Genomic DNA, 13,995 nt, shown 5'->3' on the forward strand with positions numbered 1-13,995 from the left:
CAGGCTTTAAAGAAAGCTGGTAGCATTCCACCACCGATGGTTCTGGCAAATATAAGCTGGTAGCTGGTAGCATTCCACTACAAAAATGGTTCACAAAAATTAGCTGGCAGGCTTTAAACAAAGCTGGTAGCATTCCACCACTGATGGTTCTGGCAAATATAAGCTGGTAGCTGGTAGCATTCCACTAAGCTCGAGGAAAATGGTTCACAAAAATGGTACATAAGCTGGTAGTAGTATTTTTTAAAGCTAAAATATAAGCTGGTAGCTGGTAGCATTCCACTACAAAAATGGTTCACAAAAATTAGCTGGCAGGCTTTAAAGAAAGCTGGTAGCATTCCACCACCGATGGTTCTGGCAAATATAAGCTGGTAGCTGGTAGCATTCCACTACAAAAATGGTTCACAAAAATTAGCTGGTAGGGGTTAAAGCTCGAGGGAAATGGTTCACAAAAATGGTACATAAGCTGGTAGCATTCCACTACCGAACCAAGCATTTCACTACAAAAATGGTTGGTTCGGGCCTCTTTAAGCTCGAGACAAAAATGGTTCGGGGCTGGTAGCATTCCACTACAAAAATGGTTCTGGGCATTTCACTACAAAAATGGTTGGTTCGGGCCTCTTTAAGCTCGAGACAAAAATGGTTCGGGGCTGGTAGCATTCCACTACAAAAATGGTTCTGGCTTTAAAGCTAAAATATAAGCTGGTAGCTGGTAGCATTCCACTACAAAATTAAAGCTCGAGGGAAATGGTTCACAAAAATGGTACATAAGCTGGTAGCATTCCACTACAAAAATGATTGCAAACTTTACATAAGCTGGTAGCCATTCCACTACAAAAATGGTAGCATTCCACTACAAAAATAAGCTGGTAGCTGGTAGCATTCCCTGGGCAAACTTTACATAAGCTGGTAGCATTTCACTACAAAAATGGTTGCAAACTTTACATAAGCTGGTAGCATTCCACTACAAAAATGGTTCTGGGGTTAAAGCTCGAGGGGGCCCCAAAGCATTCCACTACAAAAATGGTTGCAAACTTTACATAAGCTGGTAGCATTCCACTACAAAAATAAGCTGGTAGCTGGTAGCATTCCACTACAAAAATGGTTCACAAAAATTAGCTGGTAGCATTCCACTACAAAAATGGTTCACAAAAATGGTTCTGGGGTTAAAGCTAAAACTTAGCTGGTAGCATTCCACTACAAAAATGGTTCTGGGGTTAAAGCTCGAGGGGGCCCCAAAGTCTGTGGAATTAACTGGGCGGGTCCACTACAAAAATGGTAGCATTCCACTACAAAAATGGTTCTGGGGTAGCATTCCACTACAAAAATGGTTCTGGGGTTAAAGTTCGAGGGGGCCCCAAAGTCTGTGGAATTAACTGGGCGGGTCCAAGTGGTTCCACTCTGTTCCACATCCTATAAGAGTGGATCTGTTGATTCTGATTAAGCGTGCGTATTGGGTTCAATCTAACGTACAATCACTTTTTGAAATTTTAAATCTTCAACGTACTAATCTCTTTTTAAGTGTTTCGCGCCTCTTATGTGATTAATTTTTTCCTCGAATTCTGATTAATTTATCAGTTTTCGATTTATCGATTTTTAGTCTTTAACGATTTCATTCTCAGATTAACCGATAAGAAAATACTCATAAATTAGAAATAGTAGTAACTAACATGAAAAAAAATCAAATCTTAGTTGCAATCAAAAATCCTACATTATGTGTTTTAATTTACAAGAATATTTAAGTATGAGAAATATATAATAAGTCATATATATATGTGTGTGTGCGAGCGCGCGTATATTTTCTTATTGGATATCGATTTACCTAATAACTCAATAAAAAGAAAAAAAACGAACCCACAACCCAATAAATTTTTTTAATAAAATCATTAAAAAACCATACCCAATAATAGTAAATCAATAATATTTTTATTGATTCGGTATCGGTAGATTTGTTTTTTGCACACCCCTAACACAAACGATGATTAATAATTAGCAAATTGGATGAACGAATACAAGGTGAAATGCGTGGCAAATCTGTTTGCAACATAATTTAAATTCATGGAAAATAAATTTTAACCACAAACAAAAATATGAAGAAACAAGAATTTTTTATTGATAAACGATTGTGGTTACAAATTTGTTCCTCCCTTGATTCTTCTCTCTTGATTTTCTCCGTAATTCGAGGGTCGTTAGTGAATTATTCTCGAATATAGGATGATCTTTTGATGAATATCCCATGATTTTTTGTGGGATATTGGAGATTTCAATCTTTTTATGAATACCCATCAGCTTATGGGATATTGGAGATCCCAATATTTTTACGAATACCCATCAGCTTATGGGATATTCAAGATGTCTGTTTCAGGGAACATGTTACCCTTTAAATAAGCGAGATTTAGGGTAAAGTAAAATTTGAATTCTTATTGAAGAGTCCACAAATGCCCCCTACTTCAAGGCTTGTCGAAGTGTAGATTTGATGACGAGTATTGAAGTACCAATAGAGCTTCCATCTTTATGCGGTAGCTACAGATTTGCAGATTTGATTTATGAGAGAAGAGATTAAGGGCAGATTTGGTCCCACTGGGCGTGCCAATTTGTTTGCAACATAATTTATATTCATGGACAATAAATTTTAACCACAAATAAAAATATGAAGAAACAACAATTTTATTGATCAAGAATATGAGTACAAATCTGTTCCTATCTTGATTCTTCCCTCTTGATTTTCTCCGTAATTCGAGGACCATCAGTAGCATATTTCTCGAATGTATGAAGATTTAGATATGAATTTCTCCGTAATTCGAGAGCCGTTAATGACGTATTTCTCGAACATAGGAACATTTTGATTTGATTTCCATGAGAGGAGGGTTAGTCTTCTTGATGGGAGGGTTTTGACATTTATGAATATCCCAAGAATCTATTGGGACTTTTCAGATCTTTGATCTCTTTGTGAATATCCCATAAATTTTTGGGATACTGGAGATGCCTTTTAAAGGATATTTGCCCCCTTTATATAGGCGTAATTTAGGGTTTAGGTAGAGTAGCCACCAAGCTATATTTAGGGTAAAGTAGCCCTCAAGAACTCTAACCAAAATTGAACTCTTTTTATAGAATCCACAAATTTCAATGTCTACAAATGCCCTCTGTTTCAAGGTTTGTCGGAGTGTAGACTTGATAAAACTCAAAGACGAGTCTTGAAGTACCGCTTCCATCTTTACGATCATGTGGCTACAGATTTGCATATTTGATTTATGAGAGAAAGAGAAAAGATGAAGGGCAGATTTGGTCCCACTGGACGTGCCAATTTGTTTGCAACAAATTTTACAATGATTAATAAATTACAATCACAAATAAAAATGAAGAAACAAGAACATTTTATTAATAACGAATATGGTACAATCATGAGAGAAGAATCAAGGGAGAACAGATTTGTAAATAAATTTTAACCACAAACAAAAATATAAAGAAACAAGAATTTTTTATTGATAAACGATTGTGGTTACAAATCTGTTCCTCCCTTGATTTTCTCCATAATTCGAGGGCCGTTAGTGGCTTATTCTCGAATATAGGATGATTTTTTTATGAATATCCCATGATTTTTTGTGGGATATTGGAGATCCCGAATTTTTTTACGAATACCCATCAGCTTATGGAATATTCAAGATGCCTGTTTCAGGGAACATGTTACCCTTTAAATAGGCGAGATTTAGTGTAAAGTAGCCTTCTAGAACTCTAATAGAATTTAGATTCTTATTGAAGAGTCCACAAATTTTGGATGTCTACATATACCACACCCTAACATCATCTTTTAATTTCTCATTATTCCACCTTCACAAGAGTTTTTACATTCCAGATTCCATATTGAAACTCATAAAATTTATTAAAGTTGTGTCTTTACTAAAATATAATTAATATATTGCTTCTTAGTTATTTATGAAATAATACACACACATATTTGAGTAAGAACATTGTAAATGACGGTCTACGAGAAAATGCTATTATAATTGTGAGGATGCTATTATAAATAAAAATGGATCACAGCATAAAATATAAATATTACCATGAAACATAATTATAGGATGTTTGCTTATAACAACAGATCCTCTAACGATGATTTTGAGTAGAGACACACGGTTGTTGGCAACACGACAAATTTGTTAATGCAGAGCCACATTAACCCATTCGATATACTTATTTGCTATGTTGTATGTTGCTCCGATTCTTCAAAAATGTTGAAGAATGCCTATCGAATTCTCCAAAATAGTATATTTGACTCCGAGCAACTTTGCTTATTTACTTTGTCCTCTTCCCTGCTTAGCAAGGAAAAAAAATCAAAACTATTCTTTACCAGAGGTTGAGAATTCGACACTGAACATGAAAAAAACTCTGTTGGGAGTGCTATCCCCAAATAAGACCCTACCCGGCGCGAATCTGAATTAGTCAGGCTCCAATACGGGTACCAGACACCGGAGGGAAACCAAAGAAACCAAAACTATTTGCTCCTCCTTTATTAATGATAAAACGATATTTTAAAGATAAAACAAAGGAAAAAACAAGTACTACGGACAGGATTATATCATTTTGAGAGATTTTTCAACTGCTTGACGTGTTTTAGACAAACTTCTATTTATTCATTCTCAAAGGCAGTCAAAAAATCCTGTTGGCATCACCTGGCTGCCAGTTTTCCCACAACATTATGGCTGTTTTCCTCCACATGTCACGGCTTAGATAAGAAACTTTGATAACAGCTGACATGCTTATAGCAGTAAGTCAGCAACAAATGACATTCACGGGCCAAATGTTAACAGATATACGTCCTCAAGTTTTGACTTAGCAGTTCGAAAAGCATACATGGCGAGTAACATAGAACAAGTTTCTAAAACGTGCAACTAACTAGCTAGCTAGAGTTCAAAGCTCCGTCTCTCAATGTTACAACAACTGAAGAAATTAGCTATATACTAAACATAGCGCTAAAAGCCAATTCCTTAACATCCTGCACGTCTGCTGGATGCAGTTTATTTTAGCTACAGTCTGCCCTTTGTTTCTGTAGAAGTCTCAGTAGGATATCTCCTGCATATAACATCCTCATTTGAGGAACATGGAAATAGGTCCAATGACGAAATGAACACTACAACCACACTAAAACAATTCAGACATACCGAAGAGCGAGAATAGGAGAGACTCCTGCTCCGGCTCCTGCTTGGGCTGGGGCTCCTTGCATACCTCCGGTGACGCGGCTACAAGGCAGAAAAGATTGTGAAAGCATAACACACATGAAATGACTTAATATAGCACAGTGGAACTCTGATATCCATAAGAGGAGATGACAAGCTGGTGCTACTTACAGGTGAAAGTGGAGATCTGGATCTTGATATGGATCTGCAAAAACCCCAGAAAGAGTTCTAGTTAATATCAGTAAAATTGTGTGGCCAAAAGGTTGCAGAACGACCTTTCCAAATGAATCCATGCTATTTCCATGTCCACAATCATAGAGTTAGCAACAGCTGCCGCAATCTCTAACACCAATCACCTAACGGGATCAAATTGAAACAAAAAACCGTTTGCAACATAATTCCTGGAGGTTGCAGGTCCAATTTATGAGAGCCATAACAACACAAATGCCTGCTCCAGCCCCACGCGCTAAAAACAAATACTAATTTTTCTCTGTCTATTGGATTGTGGTCCTGCAGTTAGAGCCCCCTCCAGAGTAGCCCAAAAACAATTTGATATATTGATGTGAGATGGATCCACCTTAATAACATATTAAAATGCAATTTACCATCCAAAGTTTGCCAGAGGTGCTCATCCACTAAACCAGGTTACAGCCACATCCAAACGATTTGTCTGAATTTGAGCACCATTAACCATCACCTGTCTTATATAGCAATCCCCAGATCGCGGAAGCCAGATCTAGAAAACAAAAAAGGCAATCTTCGTAATCATCTTACTAACCAAAAACTGGTCCGCTCTGAAGTAACCCCATTCAAAAGCGCAGAGGAAGAAGAGAATAAAAGAAACAGGAAACTGCATCTCAATTCTTCCTGGAATTTTAGAAAACTAGACAACAAAATTTAGAGTCATCGACCAATATTATTGCTTCAGAGTTCTTTCAAGATGCCTGCCATTCTCTAGTGAGTCTGGAAATCAATTTTTTAGTTGGAAAACCAAATTGCGTCATTCTTAACAAGTCTATCGGATAGTTTAACTAGAGAGGCCAGACTTACAAAGTCCTTCCTCATAACTCAACGACAACCAGAAAATATTCATTTAGAAATAGTCATGATGGTCGCGCCCTGAACTCCATCCACCCCACCCCCCACCCACACAAAAAAAAAAACATTAAATTCTCCTGCTGTTATCTCCTTTAACCATACCCTACACCCCAAAACAGGACATTTTCAGTCACAACGCTACATTGTGGAGAGTGTATTGCCTTGTGAGAAAAGGAAAAGCTGGCAATATCTACTTAATAAAAAGAAGTTGATATGCAGAGTACAATAGAATTGCTATACAGAAACTTCAAAATACATGGTTCCTGGATACAATGCAATAATAACTCGGTGTAATCCCACAAGTGGCGTCTGGGGAAGGTAGGAAGTACACAAACATTCCTCTACCTTTGGATACATATAATGCACGACATAATAATCACCAAATGCAACCAATTATACAGATTAAAAAAAGTTAATATATGGCAACTAATTGAAATAAATGAAGTTAAAGTAACACCCTGTAATCAAGTTCAAAACCCGTCATATAAATAAAATCGGTTTAGACGCAAATAAGTATTCAGTTTTAGATATCTAACTAAGCTTGAGTGACTTGCTTCTAACACTAAGTTTCTAATTTCCTATATTTAATCAACCTCAAACTCTTTCATGACACTTCTTTAGTATCACTTTACGGACTAAATTAAATGTACAGACATATCCTCTTGATAGAGCCTTATGAAATAACTTAAGATTTTATCCCAAAGCATTTAGTTGACTGGTTTTGGTTAAAAGACTTTAAGACGCACAATTAAGAAACATACACCGTCAGCATTTCACCTAACTTCAAACCTCAAGTGCCTCTAACAACATCGAGAAAAGAATAAAACGTATGAGAAGACTGCAAAAAAATTATTCAAATAGATAGATGTACTTGGTAACTGTAAATCCAAGCATTCCTATGCTTCCACTACTTGAAATCTTCCAGATTAATAAAAGTGGAGGCATAGCTCTAGGAAAATAGAAGGTACAAATCCATCAATCTTCAGCAAAAGAGAGGAAGGTCATCTCATAGTCTCATTCTAAAAGAGGGATATATCCTTATATAACTTCCCTTCCCGTAAGGAGTCAGTTGACTCTGATAACTTGGTACTGCAAAACTTCCCACACAACAGACCATTCTATAACTTATAATTTTCTCTCGTTCATCATTCTAACAGCACCAAATTCCCAATTTCCAATTCCCTCATCTATCTACTGCGCGATAAGTACCAAATTCATACCCCTCCCCAAAATTTATACAATTATATGGTCATTGCAATTCCTACAAATTTCCAGTAATTATGATATCCTTCTGTAGATCAAGAAGGATAAAGAGAGACGGTAGATGTCTACTTCTCCATATATTCTGGTGATACTACAGGAGGTCTTTCGAACTCTACATATATCCAGAAAATGAAATGTAAACAAAGAGAAGAGTCAGCTAACCAGACAGAGCCGCAAGAAGTGTAGAATAGAAGCCATTGTACAGAATATTGTGAGTAGTCTTTCTTCAACAAAGGTGCCAATTCTTTAACCAGTCAAAACCGCGGAAATAAGAAGAGCTAAAGAAGTAAACAACAAAGAGACTCCCGACTCAAGATAGATTTTCCAATGTACAGTTAAACTGATCATTCGTCATGCAGAATTTCAATCAAACATCATATAATGCTCAATTGAAGGAAAACAAGGTTCCTAAGAAGAACATTAGCAAGCACACAACATCTAGCAATTAAGGTAGATTGCATCTGGCAGACTTACAGAAAGTATCCAATAGGACATGCTTATATGCAATCAAACATGAAATAGGACTGTTAAAAAAACTAGCTCCAAAAAATACATGAACGCATAATAATTTCGGAAGCATAAAAAAAATATATAGACCTAGATGTCAAACAAAAAATTACCTTGAGAAAGAGCGAGCAGGGGAAAGAGACCTTGAGGGTGAGAGAGAGACAGAGCGACGATGGTATCTACCCCTAGGAGATACACTGCCAACTGACTGTTAGTAAACATGCTAAATTTTCTGGAGCTGCAAAGATGGAAAAGACAGTCAGGAACTAAACCTTCTGCTATAGCTTAGTCGAGGACTCCTGCTTCTTGAGTAACTTCTGCTTCTTGAATAATATGGACTTGGACTCCTGGAATAGCTATGCCTCTTATCATACCTGTCCACCTAAATAGTAGATAACTGAGTTAAATTGGTGCACAATCACAGCATTGGACCCATGATTTATACTACCAACAGAGAACAGACCCTAATATATGATCGAGAGAATTGATTGCGAAACAGAGAGTCATCAAGTTTCTTTATCTGCAAAGGAAAGAAACAGAAAGAGAGATACGTGAAGAGGCTGACAGAAAAAAACCATGATGATGTTATAGATCAAATAAGAAAATTAAAGATTTTATTAGCCTACCGCATATTTCATATCGTCATAGTTGGTATAGTCCACAATCCCTCGCATACCTGCAAAAATACAAGCAGTTAACATCAACTTTCCATTACAATGTTTACACATCCTTAAAATTTTGTGCTCTTGACTAGAAACAATGGAAAACAAAAAGAGTAGACATTTTCCTTTTTTTTTGGTAATAGACATTTTCCTTTAATTGTCAAAAGCCTTGGCATGAGGCGATGTACAGAGATCTACTCCATACAGTGTCTAATTAGGAAACTGTTTGCTAACTGATCTTTATAGTGCTTCCCCCCGCTAAAACTTCTATTTAAATTGAGTTAAAGGCATTGGAAGCCAAAGAATATCTTTTAAATGCCTTTAGATGCTATTGAAGAGTCTCATTCGGTAAACGTTCTTTTCACTAACTGTATCTTAGAGCAAAGCAGAACTTTCGGTTAGACAGCTTACAAGCCTTGAAAGTGATCCTACATCCTAGAGGTTTTCCCCCTATTGGTTCGTGTAATTCTCATTAATTTAGGCTTTATTCTGAATTTATCTCAGCCTTGTTGTCATTGGAAGTTTAAGAAAATAATGGAACTACTGAAACAATACGAAATAATACTAGATCAGCATAACGATATTTTAGAAAATTTGGAAATCTCGGTCATCTAATCCTCTCCCCTCTACAGACTACTTACCAATAACTACTTACCAATAACATCCTGATTCGATTGATTGAGGACTTCATGATGTTAAGGCGATCTTTGAATTTCGATCATGGTATAAGTTTGGCTATTGGAAAACAATGCACGTGTTAGGATTTTTCAGAAAAGCTTTGTTTTGAAGACATAGTTGTGTGTGAAAAAAAACATGTAATCCCCACTTGCAAATAACCAATTGATACATTAAAGCTGAATGAAGAAACCAGATTAAACATCGTCATTTGCTGCTTAATATTTCTTTCTACTGATCAATCACGGGAAAAAAAATATTCAGGAAATAAAATAAAGGAGCTAAAATGGAAGTATTGAGCTGCGAAAGCCCTTGGTTTTTGTTGAAAATCAACATTCTCCTTCTTGGTTTAAAACATAAGCCTGTCAGGTATCTAAAGTCGAACAAATAATAAATATCCATTAAGATTTGATTTAACCTGTTCCCTATACAAACAATACCAACAAACTGTGGTTTGAGGACATGGTCAAAGACATTGAAGAATGGATTGTTATGTTGTTTTCCTTTTAAGATAAACGGAGGTCGGAGGGAGTATAATTAGAAACAAATGTACATTTCCATCCTTGGGAACATATGTGGATGAATCATAAACATCAAGAATTGAATAAATGCAACCATAAAAACTGCCACAATAAACCCAACTAACCGTCACGATCTCGGAAAACTTGAGAGAAACAGACATCTCCAGCTCGTCGCATGTGATCCTAGCAAGACCAAGTAAAAGAAACCACATTGATCCAAAACTCTAGCAAGTTCCCAAAATTTTTACTGATCATAAGATGCCAACTGTGACAAATTCTAACCTTCAAGTCTTGCCATGAAGCAGAAGATGGTAGTCCAGACACCATTACTGAAAATATTTACATTTTAGCATATAATTGTAACCATATAAAATAGCCTATAGCCTATCTTTCAAGGAGACAAAAATCATGATAACACTATCAAAATCAGACAAACCACGATAGTCAGAGCGCCTAGAAAGTCCACCACGACTCCCACTACTGTAACTACTATAACTACTGTGGCGATCATATGATGATGGTCTTCGCCCACCATGCGCAAGTTCAACCTACAATGATCATAATAAACAACAAAATGGTGAACATAATTTGCTTCCAACATCACCACTTCACCAAAAGGAGGAAGATGCGAGACAACTAACTCGCAAACGATGTCCGTCAAAGTCACAGCCATCACGCCCACGGATGGCATCCTCAGCATCACGGGGATCTTCAAACTGAAACATGACAAAAGAATGACACCAATTAGATCTATCAGACATGCTGTAGCATAAAGAAACTAGTGCAGAAAATTGAACTATCTGCCAGATGAAATAATGGATTGTTGCTCTAGAGACTAGTTATGCAGGGATTAGCAATGCAAAGATTTATAATACAAGGATTGCATAATGCAAGTAGTATTTCTTGTTGGATCTTTAGTTTGATGATAATACTAGAGACCAGTTATGCAAGGATTAGCAATGCAAAGATTAGTAATACAAGGATTGCATAATGCAAGTATTATTTCTTGTTGGATCTTTAGTTTGATGATAATACATATTAAGAGTATACATATATATATTAAAATATATGCTTACTTTTAAACAAAACAATTTTCTTTTAACTATTATGAAGGATAATTTTGGAATTTTTAATCCTATGTGTTCCTAATACCCACAGTCTTATTTCTCATTTTATCCCACATAAAACAATTCATAGATTCCCCGCATAACTCATTCATGTATTATCAATGAGGAAAACAAAAAGGAACAACTAAACAGTGTATTAGTTAATGTTGAATTTTATGTGGAGATTATATCTCCTAAACCCCAACAGAATGATGCCAAAGGGAAAGCTATCATCTTGGTGATTCAATTCCTAGCAAAGAACTCACCTCTACGAACGCATAACCAGGTGGCCTGGGGGGAACTTTCAAATCAATTTCCACAATGGGCCCATACTGCAGGAATTTACCAAAAAAAGTCAAAAGATTAGCACTTGCGTAGGAAACAAAAAAATGAGGGAGACATAGGCACAAAACTAGTCCAAACAACCAAAAGGTAAGTCAATACATATAAAAAAAATCCATAAACTTTTAATATATCTTCAGGCAACCATCTTAGAGATTAACCAAAAGGAATTACATTACAGACAAATATAATGACAAAAAAAAAACCTCTAGCAATAAATTTAAAACATGTGTCATCCCTTCATATTACAAAGCTGTCTGGCTTTCCCATTAGGGAAAAAACACCAAAAGTACCAAATTAGATGACTTTCAGGAGCTACTTGGAAAGCTAAATGGCTAAATAGGTACTGTGACAGTAACAGAAGCTCACTGGGTAAGTCCGGACCATTAAAAAGATTAAGCTAAAGAAAAGAAAAAGCAAGTATTTGCACTCTCTAGAAAATCAAATATATAGATGACCATGATTTCATCAGAACGTGAAGTTAGATTATACACCTCTTTATCGCTTTATTAGTTTTATACGAGAGGCAAGAAACCTGAAAAATGTGAGAAAGATAGACAAGGTACAGGGTTTACTAATCCACTTAGGCTAACAGCTTACACGGATGCAACAAGATATACGCCATATTACTAGAATGAAAACTTGCATTTTTAATCCCTAACTTTCCCTCTGTGTTAATCAAATTCATTCCTCCTCCAATCCACCCAAAAGTACCACTTCTCATGGAACATATTGGGGCTCTTTTAGGTGACATTAACATAAAAGGAAAAAAAAATTGAAGGTAAATGTATAGCTTAGTGATACGCAGCAAGCATATTAAATTGGAGAAAATATGTCTCTTCCAGCAGCTAGTAATATATCTAAATAACCTTGTAAAACAAATCTTCTACTTCTCTCTCCCGAATATCACCAGGAAGATTTCCGACGTAGATAGTCCGACTTAGACGACCCATATTGCCTGAAACCATTAACCAAAAGAATAAGCAGCTTGTTCAAACATTGGAAGAGGTAATGTGGACAAATTTTTTATTATATAAGGTAAAAATTAACTGGTAATGTGGACAGTCGGAAATGCAAACGAGGAGTTTCCTTTTCTTGTCTTTTTTTTTTTGACCGGAATGGAGAAGGGCATTACAAGAGTTTACTGAAGCTCATCATGAAACTAAACTAATGAAAAGTAACACAAAGACGAAAGTCAAAGTAATATCACAACAGAATGCAAGAAGATAACATGGAACTATAACAATTTTTGTTTTGTTAAAGAAACTCTTCTACGCAAAGAATATGTTACAACCACCAAAATCAAACTGAAGTCATAGAATAAGCACCAGATTAGAAAAAATCATAAAATCATCAGCCTAAATCACTTTTAAAGATAATGCTAGTCAGCAATAGTAGTCACATCAAACACCAGATACATAGAGAAAATCAAAAGTTCTTTTTCTTTCCAGTGTGCATTGTACGACGACAGTCATTTGCTGGTGTTACGTTATCTGATAATGTTCCAACATTCTATCAAAAAGGGAGAAATATCTTTCGGCCATTTATGGACTGAAATCATTTTTCTTACACTAATTTTGACTTCTAATTTCATATCACTAGATCCAACTAACGCTTGGAACACTTGAACATTATTATCAATATATGTATATACTAAAATTCATCAGAACAATACCAAAATTGTTAATATTATAGTTGATTTTCAATATATAGTACGTCCTCTGTCCCAAAATAAGTGTCATCTGAGAAATTCAGCACAAAAAAGTACTTTTTTTACAATTATACCCTTAAATTAAATAACTACTAGTACTTAGTAGAGCCCATTTTCAAGAAACATAATTTATAGGGATAGCTTAATAAACTATACCTTGCATTTATTGTTTTTCTTAATGGTGTGAAATGAACTAAAGTAACACTTATTTTGAGATGGAGGGGTACTAATTTTTTGGGGAAAATATTCCGCACCAGAACACCAAAAAACTTCTTTTAAGGAAATTATTTTCCATTAAAAAAAAAAATACTACTTCATACAAGACACACACCTTGTTCCTCTCCTCAACTCTATGCATGTAAAAGTAAAACATGTAAACCGCCAAATTCCAGAACTTTAACCAAATTATCACTGATATAAATTCCTTTGATATTTTTAACGAGTTTTTTCATAAGTACCTGGATATGATCGCATCGAAAAAAATTACAAAAATAAAAAATAAAAGCAGACGAACAGTAGAAACCCTACCAAATCAAAAATTCTGTTAAAACAGAGAAACAGAGTTCTGCATACCAAAACAGAGAACAGGTGAAAAATTAAAAATATGTATTAATTTTTGAAAAAAAAAATAATAAACTGGAAGGAGAAGGAAGGGAGGAACAGCTTACCAACGAGATACGAGACGAGAGAATTTCTAGTAGACGAAACAAGAACAAATGGCATTAGATTATGAGAGGAACTTTTATATATATATATATATATATTAAGGGTAAAGGGGGAGAAGTGTGGGTATCTTACGCTACATCTGGAAATTTTGTCATAAATCTAAAGACGTAAGTACATGACATCTGTCCTACGACGCTTTGAGAATAATTAAAACTCAGGAGAAAAAAGCAGACAGAAAAATTAATGGGAATCATTAAGAAAAAGGAAAAGGAA

The 13,995-nt window shown here is 35.5% G+C and overlaps 1 protein-coding gene across 8 annotated transcripts; it reads right to left on the reverse strand.

Moving 5' to 3' along the window:
• Nucleotides 1-3,995: 3,995 nt before the first annotated feature.
• Nucleotides 3,996-13,874, reverse strand: LOC107839625 (serine/arginine-rich splicing factor SR30). Of its 8 annotated transcripts, none has more exons than XM_047394715.1 (15): nt 13,725-13,841; nt 13,585-13,621; nt 12,215-12,303; nt 11,270-11,335; nt 10,539-10,613; nt 10,334-10,445; nt 10,180-10,226; nt 10,023-10,080; nt 8,666-8,715; nt 8,503-8,559; nt 8,312-8,421; nt 8,153-8,236; nt 5,343-5,376; nt 5,157-5,234; nt 3,996-4,307 (listed from the first exon to the last, which is right to left on the reverse strand). In XM_047394715.1, the coding sequence occupies exons 3-15, from the start codon at nt 12,296-12,298 to the stop codon at nt 4,287-4,289; spliced, it is 876 nt and encodes a 291-aa protein (XP_047250671.1). In that variant the 5' UTR covers nt 12,299-12,303; nt 13,585-13,621; nt 13,725-13,841; the 3' UTR covers nt 3,996-4,286. The 8 variants fall into 8 exon arrangements, 7 of the variants coding, with proteins under 7 accessions (XP_047250671.1, XP_047250670.1, XP_047250669.1 ...); XR_001665115.2 differs by lacking the exons at nt 3,996-4,307; nt 13,585-13,621 and adding exons at nt 4,735-5,067; nt 5,777-5,907 and having other exon boundaries at nt 13,725-13,874; XM_047394714.1 differs by lacking the exon at nt 13,585-13,621 and having other exon boundaries at nt 8,153-8,224; nt 13,725-13,874.
• Between the last annotated feature and the right edge of the window lie 121 nt (nt 13,875-13,995).

This window comes from Capsicum annuum, chromosome 8 (assembly GCF_002878395.1).
Source record: "Capsicum annuum cultivar UCD-10X-F1 chromosome 8, UCD10Xv1.1, whole genome shotgun sequence".
Lineage (NCBI taxonomy): Eukaryota > Viridiplantae > Streptophyta > Magnoliopsida > Solanales > Solanaceae > Capsicum > Capsicum annuum.

What these genes read in the sequence shown, in the direction of transcription:
- LOC107839625 (XM_047394713.1), bottom strand. Translation starts at nt 13,779, where the DNA reads ATGCCATTTGTTCTTGTTTCGTCTACTAGAAATTCTCTCGTCTCGTAT. An exon ending in CTGGTTATGCGTTCGTAGAG is followed by an intron (nt 10,614 to 11,269) that starts GTGAGTTCTTTG and finishes GTCATGTTTCAG; the next exon opens with TTTGAAGATCCCCGTGATGC. An exon ending in TCTCTCGATCATATATTAGG is followed by an intron (nt 8,422 to 8,502) that starts GTCTGTTCTCTG and finishes TCTACTATTTAG; the next exon opens with GTGGACAGGTATGATAAGAG.